Raw genomic sequence first — 12,751 nt, 5'->3', positions numbered from 1 at the left:
GGGGGTCCCCCCAGGTCCACATCAGACCCTTGTCCGAGCACGCTACCCGGCTGGCCAGTAAAGGGGGGGGCGAGCGAGCGCCCCCCCCTCCTGAGCCGTACCAAGCCGCGTGCCCTCAACATGGGGGGTGCCTTGGGGAAGGGGGGGCCGCGCGGCCCCCCACCCCAAAGCACCTTGTCCCCATGTTGATGAGGACAAGGGCCTCTTCCCGACAACCCTGGCCGTTGGTTGACGGGGTCTGCGGGCGGGGGGGCCCCCGGATACGGGCCCCCCAGCCTATGTGAATGAGTATGAGGTACAATGTACCCCTACCCATTCACCTGTGAAAAAAAGTACAAAAAAAACACAACACAGGGTAAAAATAGTTTATTGCACAGCTCCGGGGGTCTTCCGTCTTCGGGGGTCTTCTCGGTCTTCTCGGACTCTTGTCCCCCTCTTCGGTTCTTCTGTCGCCGCTGTCATCGTCGCCGCCTTCTGTTCTTCTGTTCTTCTCTTCAGATGTTGACTCGTCGCATCCTCCGCTCACAATGGCACGGACCCGACGCGCGGCGACTTATATAGGGACATCACCGGATGATGTCCCCGCCCATTATGGTGTCACAGTCCCGGAGGATGCTGGGACTTTGACATCATAATAGGCGGGGACATCATCCGGTGATGTCCCTATATAAGTCGCCGCGCATCGGGTCCGTGCCATTGTGAGCGGAGGATGCGACGAGTCAACATCTGAAGAGAAGAACAGAAGAACAGAAGGCGGCGACGACGACAGCAGCGACAGAAGACCTCTTCGGTTCTTTTTTGCCAGGCCACCGCGCCTTCTTATAGCTCTTTTACAGGCGGTGGCCCGGCAAAAAGAACCGAAGAGGGGGACAAGACCCCCGAAGTCAGAAGAGGAGGCCGGCGGCGAGGAAGAAAGCCGGGCTCCTCCGCTAGTAAAAGAGCTAGCAGAAGATAGCGGAGGAGTCCGGCGAGAAGACCCCCGAAGACGGAAGACCCCCCGGAGCTGTGCAATAAACTATTTTTACCCTGTGTTGTGTTTTTTTTTGGACTTTTTTTCACAGGTGAATGGGTAGGGGTACATTGTACCCCATACTCATTCACATAGGGTGGGGGGCCGGTATCCGGGGGCCCCCTTATTAAAGGGGGCTCCCGGATTCTGATAAGCCCCCCGCCCGCAGACCTCGACAACCAACGGCCAGGGTTGTCGGGAAGAGGCCCTTGTCCTCATCAACATGGGGACAAGGTGCTTTGGGGTTGAGGGCACGCGGCCTGGTGTGGCTCAGGAGGGGGGCCGCTCGCTCGTCCCCCCCTTATCTGGCCGGCCGTGTAGCGTGCTCGGACAAGGGTCTGATGTGGACCTGGGGGAGCCCCCACGCCGATTTTTTCCGGCGTTGGGGTTCCCCTTTAAGACCATACCAGGTGGCGGGGTCAGCGACGTCTCCTTCGCGGGCCCCGCCTACCTGGAGAGGAGCTTGAAATGAGCAGACTTTTCTCCAGGCAGGAAAAGTCCGTTCATTTCAAAAGTACGGCGGACTGACATACGCACGGCCGGATTGTCCGCCGAAATGCAAGTCCGGCAGGAAGATTGGAGTGCAAAACTACATTCTAAGTCCGCCGTACTTTCGGGTAAAAAAAGTCTGCCGGAGGCTACACACGGGGGGATTGTCCGGCGGACTTGAGTTTGCCAGACTTTTCCACCCGATTGTTTGATCGTGTGTACGCGGCATAAGGCCATCTTTATTGACAGTTGGTTATATCACTATTGTGCTGCTAACTGTTCCTCAGGAAGCTGTATCCGAAGACATGCAGTTTAAGTAACCTATTGCTCCTGGCTTATTTACCTCTTCAGGGCTGGTTTGACACAAGGAATCAAAGCTCTACACCTCCCCCAAGTTGGCTGCTGCCACACCAAGGCACAGCATGGAAAAAAATGTCTGCAATTTCACCTTGTTTCTCTAAGGTTTCTCTAAGGAGACATAATATGTTGGTTCTGGACAACTGCAGGGAACCAACAAACAATACTGGTCACTAAGTCCTTTGTCCTCTACTTTACTTTTTTGGTCATGGTTTCCAGAGTCTAGGTCTACTTTAGAAATACATTATAATTATATGGATTAAATAAAGTGAATGTGACAACAAAATTAAGAATTTAAAGAGGATACATTACAGTAGGCAGTATGAATTAATTTGGGGTGCATTGAAATATAGCAGTTAGATTAAAAAAAAAAAAATTTGAACATGATCAGATAAACATGCATGTTCTTTGACATTTCCTCAGGTGATTTACAGAAGGCTAATATGAATTTTTCATGCTTAAAAAAAAAAAGAAGCAGTCTTTGACGAATTAACTTTAATAGGCTGTATTTTACCTTCATTTCATCCATCCATGTGACAGTGTGTAGCATGTCCTGAAACAAGATTTGAACTTCTAGGTTCATGTTAAGCCGCTGGCGTCGATTTTGTAAATTTTCCAAAAGAAACTGCCACATCCGTACAATATTGTCCTTTCTAACATTGATTCTCTTGATGTCATGATAATTCTCATTTTCCAGTTCTTTAGCTAGATTGACTAATGACTGAATGCGGCTTTCATAAGCCATAATATCCGTTTCAATGGCTTCATGTTTCTTTTTGGCAGCCTCCACTGATGGCAAATCACAGCCAAAATTATCCTGTTAGAAACAACATATATGTGAAACCACATTCCCATAATATACAAAATTAATTATAGTTAAAATTTCTTGCACTTTCTCTGGGAATTCAGGTTAAACCATAGCTGTATGAGTTGTACCTGACATTGTGGACATTTTGAAAGGTAAAGAGTACAGTTTGTCTACCATTCCACCAAAGTATTTTCTGATAAACTTTGTTTAGTTAAAAAAATCAAACATTTCCATTATGTTTTAAGGAGTTCCAAATAGTTAGGAAGATTCCAGTAGAGGTGCCATTATGCTTACGCTGCACATTTAGGAATAACTCATTCACTGTAAGGAGACCACTGACATGTCAATGCTGCTGCAATTCAGACGTTCCAGAGGGTTTACTACTTCCCAGCCTAAAGTCTCGTACCCACAGTACGATTGTTGGCAGGGGATTGTCTGTTGACAGACTGTTGTCCTAAAATCTTACCATTAGTATGCTCCTTTGGACAACTGTTGTCCAATTTTCAGCCAACAAATGTTGGATGGCAGGCTAGTAAATTTTCAGCAGACAATGATTTGACGTCATATTTTCATATGGTCAGTACACAAATCCATCACACAAAAGTCGAAAGTACAAACACACATGTTCGGAATCAATGCTCACCAAACACGAAATTAGTAGAAGGGGCCCAAAGGATGGCGCTCAAGAACTGAAATTCCAAGTAGCACTTCACTACATTCGTGTTTGTGGCATAACAATTGTGTACCATTAGTATGCAAGACAAGATCCTGGCACATGACCCATTTTCACAAAAATGTTGACGCTCAGTTGGCCAACAATCGTACCGTGTGTACGAGGCTTAAGTGAGCAAGATCCAATGTTGAGTGCACACCACATGACTCTTCAACTCTACCAATCTTAATAGGAATACAAAGTATTTCAGCCACACATCAGGAAGTCCATGTTTGAGACAATTTATTGTGACTGATCTAGCCTACAACCGCCTGCTCATTCTGATGCTTTTCATAGACTCGTAGAGCAAAACACTTCAGTGCAAGAAGACAGTTTTGGGCTGGATCCTTTGTTATATTAATCCGTCATGAGCAACAATTTTTTGGTGTGTAGCCTAAATTCTTTATTTCCTATTGTTATTGTAGTGTACTTGAAAGGAGCACATATTGGCAAGGCCTGTACTCACACGCATTTTTATCAATATCCAATTGAAAACTCAAAACATAGAATTGATTTCTTTGCAGACCATGTGGGATTGATTTCCTAAAGGCAAATTGACCGAGCACTTTGCAAAGCGCAGCTGCTCCAGGACATATTAAATTAGGTAAAGCTTCACTTTGCAAAGAATACCCAATCACGTGCAAAGAAAATAGAATAAACAGCATTTTTGCTTGCGTATGATTGGATGATGGAAGTCAGCAGAGCTTCTACTCATTTACTAAGCTCTGGAGCAACTGCTCTTGCAGAGTGCAAATGCACTTTGCAAAGTGCACAGTTTATTTACCTTTAGTAAAACAACCCCTGTGTATCACTGTGCATGTTACAGTCAGAGGCCTCTGTCTCTCAAAGACACATCCTGAACAGTCTTGGATACTATATAAATTTCTGTTTCAATCATTTTTATTGAAATTGATGTTAAAGACAGTTTCAACACACAGATATGTATCTGGATCATCAAAAAGGTGTCCAATAAAGCAAAATAACAAAGCTTGTTCGACACGCTGCCAAGAGCAAGAAACAGTAGACACAGTTCGATATAAAGTCTACATTGGTCTTAAGGCAAAATGGTCAACATCCCCCATTGTCTAAACATATAAGGCTCGATACAAAAAAAGGGGGGGGGGAGAGGGGGCAGATGCAAAGAAAGGAGAAAAGGGAAAAAGGGAGAAGAGTTCTGCAAGTAACTTCTAAGTAATAAAAGAAAAGAACAGATCTATGAAGAAAAAGTTACTCCGTCCAACTCAATACCCAGCTTTCCCGATAGGCCACCCCTCATTTGGGTGAATGTAAGTACATGATCCAAGGATTCCAGATTTTATTCCAGATTTTCAAATCTAGCTCGTTTGTCACAGAGAATGCTAGTTACTGTTGTTTTTCGTGTAGCACTATCCAGGATAGCTTGTGTTTAATAGTTGCAATATGCACCAGGGAGGATTTTCAAGCTTTAGATTTCAACATTTTATGCCAGTTTACTGAACTCTACCTAGAATGCAAAATTAGACTTTACCTGAAATTATGGTAAGGGTAATTCATTATTTCTATTTATCATGTGTTGCTCTTCTTAAAACGAATTTGTTGCACCACTAATCGCATTGCATGACTGTTTTTATTTAATACCTATATAATGTCAACACTGTTAATTATTACAAATTTTACCTGTGAAATAAGATGTTGGTTTTCCCCTATCCATGCCTCTCTCATTGCAGCCTTGCAGTCAAAGCGTTTTGCCAACTGTTCAAGCTTCTCCTGTCGAATCAGTTCATTCCTCAAAGCTGTCTCACGGTCATGTTCAGCCTTTTCAAGGCGGCCCCATGCCTGAATATCAAAAGGAAATTAATTACTATTTCTAAGGAAATGTCAGGTTTTCTGTGAACATCATGGACACTGATGGGGTGTTGTGGCCACCCGGCATTATTTTGTGAATTGCTAGGCTATGTGCTAGTTCAGTTCAAAGCAAAGGGGAGGCTTCTTCTTTGCCCCAGTTTGATTTTATAAGGCTGAGGGAAGGACTTCCCCTCTCTCTGAACCGCCGCTGCATCTGAGGTCTGTGAATTGCTGCTGCATATGCTACTTAGGAGGGGTAGATCTGTGCTGGACAGTGAAATATGTGCTTGGGGGTCTGTGCTGTACAGGTAGGTTGCGAGAAGTGAATATGTGGCTGGGGAACGGGGATCTGTACTGTAAGGGATATAGGTTTAAATGGGAAGGAGATTTAAACTGGGAGGAGGGGATAATTTATGGTTGTGTTTTGTGTAGTGGTCTGTGCAATACACACCCCTGGCTCCTGCATCCTGTGCATTATGCACTTATGGCTCCTGCATTTTATGTGTTATATACTCATGACCCCTGTAATCTGTGCATTATGTACTCCTGACTCCTACATTCTGTACATTATGCACTACTGAGCCCTGCATCCTGTGCGCTATCCACTCCTGGCCCCTGCACTCTCTGCATTGCACACTACTGGCTGCTGCATTCTGTGTGTAGCACCCTGGAGTTTAGGCAGGGATGCTACTCACAAATTTACTTGCCAGGAGTAGTTATCCTGGTTGATTATTAGAGATCCATTGATTTCTCCCTAAGTTTGGCCTTGTTGCATTGTTCTCTTCTACCATTAGGTGGCCGGGTACTTGGTGGTATTAGATATGAGAAGGGCAACCCAAGGTCAGGTTATGGATATATGGGGTATTTCAGCCAATGGGCAGGGGTTTTCTTGAATACCTTGGCCTGCTGGGAGAACCTATATATTCGGCTGGAGTCAGGTGATCTCTGTTCTGTGCCAACTGGACAGCTGTCTGGGTGGACGTGTGTCTGTCAGAGGTCGGAGGTGGAAGGGAAGTTGTCGCCACTAAGGAACCCACCACCTTATTACCAGGGAACGCAGTGATTAACTGAAGCAAGTACAGGAGCAGTTTTCTCACCGAAGCATGGTGGAGGATCGGGAAACTTCAGGTGGTGATCAAGTCAGGGACCCATCCAGCGGAGGGGACGCTTGCAGAGCAGCCTTGTGTGTCAAGCCAGGGACTGAGCATCTTGAGAAGTATCGGAGTACAAAGCTAGGACCCAGCAGAGAGGTGGGAGTGACGCTTGAGGAAGATACCACCATGAATATTGGAGGAGCTCAAGGGATTCAGTGGCAGTGAATCAGAGGGTGTAGTGAGAGACTGGGAGCTCAGTGTATGGAAGAACTACAAGGAGAAGTTGTAGTGAAGGTGAAAGAACTGTTTTGTGTTAGGAACTGTTAAAAATTGTTGCCATAAGAGACAACATTCCTGCATGTGTAGATGTGGCTTCTTGCTGGAGGCCTTTCCCTGCATGCTTGTCCTCCTTTTGAAGTCTCGGAGTATGCTAATCGAACGTGCAATTATTCAAGGGTGACCTGGCCCTAACCCTTTTTCCCCTGAAAAATACAAAAAGGACTATTAAGAGAAATAAAACCTCTTTTGCATCCAAGAAGTGTCTGGCGCCCAATTACTTTATCCACCTTGCATCCACATTGCCTCACAACCCACTACATACAGAAGGATGTCAGCTATCTCTGGCCCTGGAGGTTCTCAATAAACTGAAGGAGGCTGGAGACCTTTCTACATGTGTTACTCTCACTTGTGGCACAGTAATTAAAGAATATTTTGTGGGTAAAGGGATCCTGGAATATGCATGCTGCATACATAGTAAGTAGGCTGAGGTTATATATAACCTCATATACCCTTTTAAGCCCCATCCCCCAGTGTTAGCAAAATTTGGCCACACCACCATATATATATATATATATATATATATATATATATATATCAATTTCATGTGTGTTTTCCTGGAGTTCCACTTTAATTCTTTTTTCTTTTTTTTATATAGATTATAACATACCCTGTTGATGTCAGACACCAGCTGACCATCTCGTGGTACATATACCCTTTGTTTGTTCTCCCTCATTCTTGATTGTATAGTGAACAGCTGGACTTCAAGATCACCCTTTTCTTTAAATCTGTGGATTGGACAATATTTTTAACCCCAAGAATATTTTAATTTGCTGTATATAAATAACAGCAGTTGCATATATCAAAGTAAAATCTAAGAAAATCCAAAGTTCATCGCAAACAATTTCTAAAATACAATGTACTATATGATTTAGAATACTAATGACATAGAAAAGAAAATTTGTGTGCCAATTGTCAAGTCATTATTAAATAATCAACTGCTGTCAGCAAATCAGTGGACACTCTGATAGCGTCCAGAGCATACTGAAAGATTTCTGTTACCTAGGTTCTGTCTAGGAACAACTCTATTTTGCTTACTTTTTAGGCTTCTCTGTAGTTCTGTATGTACTAAATGACTGTAGTTGTTGTTGGACTCCCAGTAAAGAATTAGCAAACTTCCAATTGGTGAGGGCAATAATTGTTTGCTCAATCCATGTCAGCAGATCTGAAGTCAGCCTTCCATAGTCATATATCATCTTTTCTGTGTCAATGGCGTTATCCAGAACCTTGAAGAGAAACATATGCAATGTAATGCGATCTTAATGAATTATAGTCCTTCCAATGTCAAATAGACAAATAAGTAATTTTTAGGGCTGTGGAAATTAAAGATTAATTCCTTGATTAATCGATTCATTTTTTTGATCAATCAACATTTTTTTGATCGGTACTCACCTCTCCGCCGGCTTCATGGTCTTCAGGGAGTTCCGTCGGAGATCCAGTGACGTCACGGACATCGACGTCACTGGACTCATCCCCCTTCCCCAAGTGCCTTCATCTGCTAACGAAGGGAAGAGGGGAGGAGTCCGGTAACGTCACGGACCTCGATGTCACTGGACTCCTCCCCCCTTCCCCAAGTGCCTCTGTCTGCTAAAGAAGGGAAGAGGGGAGTAGTCCGGTGACATCAAAGTTCTGATTGAACATAACGCGTACGAGGGAGGAGCTACGCATGACGTCACCCGCTGCTGGCCTATGGAACTAACACGATTGTCGGCTTTACATGCAGTGTTTTTATCATATTTATGTGAGTAGTTTGTGTTGGAACACAAAAATTTAATCTTATACTTAAGCGGTGAACACTTATATCTTTTCTTTCTACCCATGACCTGGCGTCCTTGTTGAGATCTAAGGAGACGTGAGAAAAAAGGAGATCAGCTAAAAGTAGTTGGATCTGTATGTGCGTTATAATTAATCAAAATTAGTCGATTAATCGAACACGAAAATTTTAATATAGTAATTTTATTAGGATATAGTCAGTCTTTGGCTAGTAACAGTGGTGGCATCTAGATCTTTCGGACCTAGTGGCTGTGGCCAATTCATGGGCTACTATAGTAATAAAAAATGCAACAGCGAGCAATCAGTTATTTTTAAAAAAATTGTAGTCCTTTAATTCGATAAATTTGATGACATTATGACAGATTTCTCATTCAAAATTCTGTGTAATGAAAGAGACCTTTCCTCACCTTGCCAATTCTTTTTCCTTCCACAGCCAAAACCTTCATCTTGGAAAAATAGTGATAAAATGCTACTACATATGTGATAATAGATTTCTCATCTGGATTTTCGGTGAACACGTCTGTAAAAAAAAATAACACAAGCACTGGCTTATTACCAATGGCACACAAATAATACATGAGCATGTAAAAGCATCAATGTGGTTTTCCTTGCAAAATTAGGTAACCGCATGCCAGGGTAAGTCACAATTTTCACAAAATAAATGGAAGTCTTGATTGAATTGATATTTCTCCCTTGTGCATTTCTTCAATGAGTGCCCCATTTGTGCCTGCCTTATTCTCTATTATGTGTGTTGGCTACTACTACAAAGTAATGCTGCCTGTAGGGCCGGTGCTACCACTAGGCAAACTAGGCAGCCGTCTAGGGCGCACTGATGCCTAGGGGCACCCAGCTGCTGGTTTCCTACCATGTCTGCATGCTCTGCAGGCTGCAGTATGTAACGCCGACCGGTAATGTAATTAGAGGTGTAGCGCAGCACTGGAGCCAGCGCTAGAGGAAGCAGAGCTAATGCTTCTGGTAAAGTGGCACGTTCAGACAAATGGGAAGGGCAAAGGGGGTGGAGTCATGGGTGGAGCCAATGGGGGCGAAAAAATTAGGTTTGCCTAGGGTGCCAAAAATCCTTGCACCAGCCCTGGCTGCCTGAAGTATTAATTTTAAGATCTAGTCATAAAGATGCAATTGACATAGCGGGGTTGATTTACTAAAATTGGGTTGAGTGCAAAATCTAGTGCAGCTATGCATGTTAGCCAATAAGCTTCTAACTTCAGTTTGTCCAAATAAGCATTGACAAAAAAAAAAAATTGGAAGCTGATTGGTTTCTTTGCAGAGCTGCACCAGGCTTTGCTCTCTCCTGTTTTAGTAAATCAACCCTGGTGTCCTTTTCTTATTTAATAGTTTGACTCTCAGTGGTGCTCCCAAAACAGCCATTTATAACCCCTTCTGTTGTTTGAGACCCCTGTGTAGTAGCTTAAAGCCCAATTCCACTTAAGATGTTCTTATTTTATTTTTTTTTTGAAAAATATGTTTATTAAGAGTTTCATAACAAACAACACTTATAACGACAGTGCTCACAGTATACAAGAGTCGTTCAATGACACAGAAACAGGCATGTACTGGCCATCGGGACTACCGGGAGATTCCCGGTGGGCCGATGGCTCAGTGGGCCGGTTTCAGTGACAGTCTAGCCAAATGAATGGCTGCGCTACTCGCACAGCCATTCATTTGAGCACCGCTGTACTTCCGAGCGCAGCGTGGCGCACTTCGGCTCTTTCCGCCCCCACTCGGCGCTCTCATAACACTAGTATTGCACACATCTTCGGCCACCTCCGGCCCACAGTCGTCCTTTTCCGCCACCGCTCGGCTTCCCCCGCCCTGCTCCTCTCCGACAGCGCTTCAGCGAACCAAACTCGGCTATCTCCGGCGGCCCCCGCGGTAACGGACGCTGTGAGTTTAAATGAGCCGGAGGCCGCCGTGAGAGCAGCCGACAGGCAGAGAAGTCCCCGGAGCAGACGAGGGAGCCTGGAGGATGGCGGTGCTGCAGGAACCCATCCAGGTAACCGGCCAGCCCATTGAATACTGTATATAGCACATGGCTATATATATATATATATATATATATATATATATATATATAGCTGTATATAGAATATTATATCATACACAAAGCCATATTCTATATACAGCTATATATATATATATATATATATATATATATATATATATATATATATATATATATATGATGTGGTGCTAAATAAAATAACATAAAAAATCCATTTGGTGAAAATAATGGTTAAAATAATATGCTAAAATTCAACATAGCTAAAAGTTCACCAAAACTGTCAATTAATATTAAAATGTGCATAAAAATATTTTCAGCAAAAAAATCATATATAAAAAATGCCTATTAAAAACCCCCCTTTTTTTTGCACTCTTTTTGCACTTTAATACCAAGGACATAGTTTGGATAAAATGGTTTTAATTATAAGCATGGTTTATATATGAATTTTTTGCTGAAAATTTTTTTTATGCACATTTCAATATTAATTGACACGTTTGATGTACTTTTAGCTATGTTGGATTTTTTGTATTATTTGAATCATTATTTGCACCAAATGGATTTTTTTTATGTTATTTTGGTTATCATCACATCCTTTGCTCAATTTATCTGTGGGTTTGTGTTAGGCCCCTTTCACACATGCGGATGATATGTCCGTATTTCATCCATCCGTTTGCGCATGAAATACGGGCATACATGCATTCCTATGGGATAGCGGGTGTTTGCGGATGAACATCCGCAGACACCCGATTTCCTCCGCAACAGTCCAATTCTGCAGACGGAGGAAAATCCTATTTTTCTATCCGTCTGCAGAGCGGATCGGATGAACACGGACAGACAGTTCGTACGCATCCGATCCCCATAGAGGAGAGCAGAGAGCTGACAGGGCGGTCCTTGCACAGTGTGCGGAGACCGCCCTGTCTGCAGCCGGCTTAGCGGGGACAACGGAGCGATCCCCGCTGAGCGAGCGGATCATCACGGGGCGGATCATTACTGATCCGTCCCGTGTGAAAGGGGCCTAAACCTGTCTGATGTTGGCAGCTTCTCATTACTGTGGTTGATCAAAAATAGGTGTGCGCATTAGTTGTTTATTTTAAAATATATAATGCAGAGCCAGACTTCGGGCAGGTGACAGGGGGACACCAGGGGGTAGAGGGGGGGGGGGGGGCTGGAAAATAAAAGATCACCAGCAGTGTGCTGTCGGCTTCTGAATTTGCATACTCCTGCTATATGTCTAGCCGGGCCGTGATGACGTCACTCTCGTGCAAGTGCGCAGCATACTGTTTTTGTGCGTGTTTGCAAAATTGGAGTGGGCCGGTCTGGATGAAGTCCAGGGCCAAATTTTTGTCCCAGTCCAGCCCTGCACAGAAATATACAATGCAACATAGTATTTCAGCATTTCACAGTAAAAAGGGTGCTCCACTGGCGGCCCCAATTCCCTCGGCCAGTATAAACGATCCCCTGTCTGGTTCCATAAGAGAACAGGACAGCTCCTAAGGACACGAAGGGGGGAGGGGAGCAGAAAATAGAACATAACAGAACATATCGTACCAAATCCCCCCCGCAACCACAGTCACCATCCCCATCTAAGCTGTTTCAGGGTCAGCTACCCAAGCATGCCAGACCTTATTATACTTCTTTGGACATCCCCGATGGAGGTAAGTATCTTTGTACAGGGGGAGACTGTTATTCACCAGGCGCTTCCATTGCACCACGGATGGGGGTTCTGCCTTTTACCAGTGCATAGCAATATTCTTACGAGCATAAAAGAGCAGCAGGCCAGTCATCGTGCGTTTGGCGGCGGACCGCACCACGGGCTCGATGAGTCCCAGTATGCAGACCTCCATGGCCAAAGGCACCGTAGTCATGGTGACCTTGCTAATTAGATGTAACACTGACTCCCAGTACTGCTGGACCCTCGGGCACTGCCAGAAAATGTGTGAGAAGTCCCCAGGGGAGGCCCCACACCGCAAACAGCTCGGAGAGTGCGCAGGGTTCATCCTATGGAGTCTGTACGGGGTGTAGTAGGCCCGGTGTACAATTTTAAATTGCACAAGGCGGTTCCTAATAGAGACCAGGGAGTTAAAAGGAAGGTCCCAAACATCATCCCAGTCATCTGTGTCTAGTGAGGGGATGTCAGTCTGCCACCTGGTCCACAGTTTATCAAGAGCCAGCAGCGACACATTTATGAGATGGGAGTATAAAACTGAAGTAGGTTTCCTGTCGCAGTCGGCCCTGAGTGTGTGTTCCAGTTTCGATTGTGCCAAATTGCAGGAGGAATTTGGGAATTTCGCTGTAAACGCGTGGACCAGTTGAAGGTATCTGAATAGGT

The 12,751-nt window shown here is 44.3% G+C and overlaps 1 protein-coding gene across 3 annotated transcripts in view; it reads right to left on the bottom strand.

Annotated features, from left to right (window-relative positions):
• SPTB (spectrin beta, erythrocytic) overlaps window positions 1–12,751 on the bottom strand; it is a 205,057-nt gene that overhangs the window by 116,035 nt on the left and 76,271 nt on the right. For all 3 annotated transcript variants that reach the window (XM_077464649.1, XM_077464650.1, XM_077464651.1), the window contains 5 exons: window positions 8,810–8,922; window positions 7,668–7,855; window positions 7,240–7,357; window positions 5,032–5,190; window positions 2,370–2,672 (listed from right to left, as the gene is read on the bottom strand). In XM_077464649.1, the coding sequence (XP_077320775.1) occupies window positions 2,370–2,672; window positions 5,032–5,190; window positions 7,240–7,357; window positions 7,668–7,855; window positions 8,810–8,922 (881 nt within the window). The remainder of the gene's footprint in view (window positions 1–2,369; window positions 2,673–5,031; window positions 5,191–7,239; window positions 7,358–7,667; window positions 7,856–8,809; window positions 8,923–12,751) is intronic.

The sequence above is a fragment of the Lithobates pipiens genome, unplaced genomic scaffold (genome assembly GCF_037356315.1).
Source record: "Lithobates pipiens isolate NorthernLeopardFrog02 unplaced genomic scaffold, aLitPip1_a1.2 Scaffold_30, whole genome shotgun sequence".
In the NCBI taxonomy this organism is placed as follows: Eukaryota; Metazoa; Chordata; class Amphibia; order Anura; family Ranidae; genus Lithobates; species Lithobates pipiens.
The sequence above is the reverse complement of the archived record's forward strand: the minus strand, read 5'-3'. Positions and strand labels throughout refer to the sequence as shown.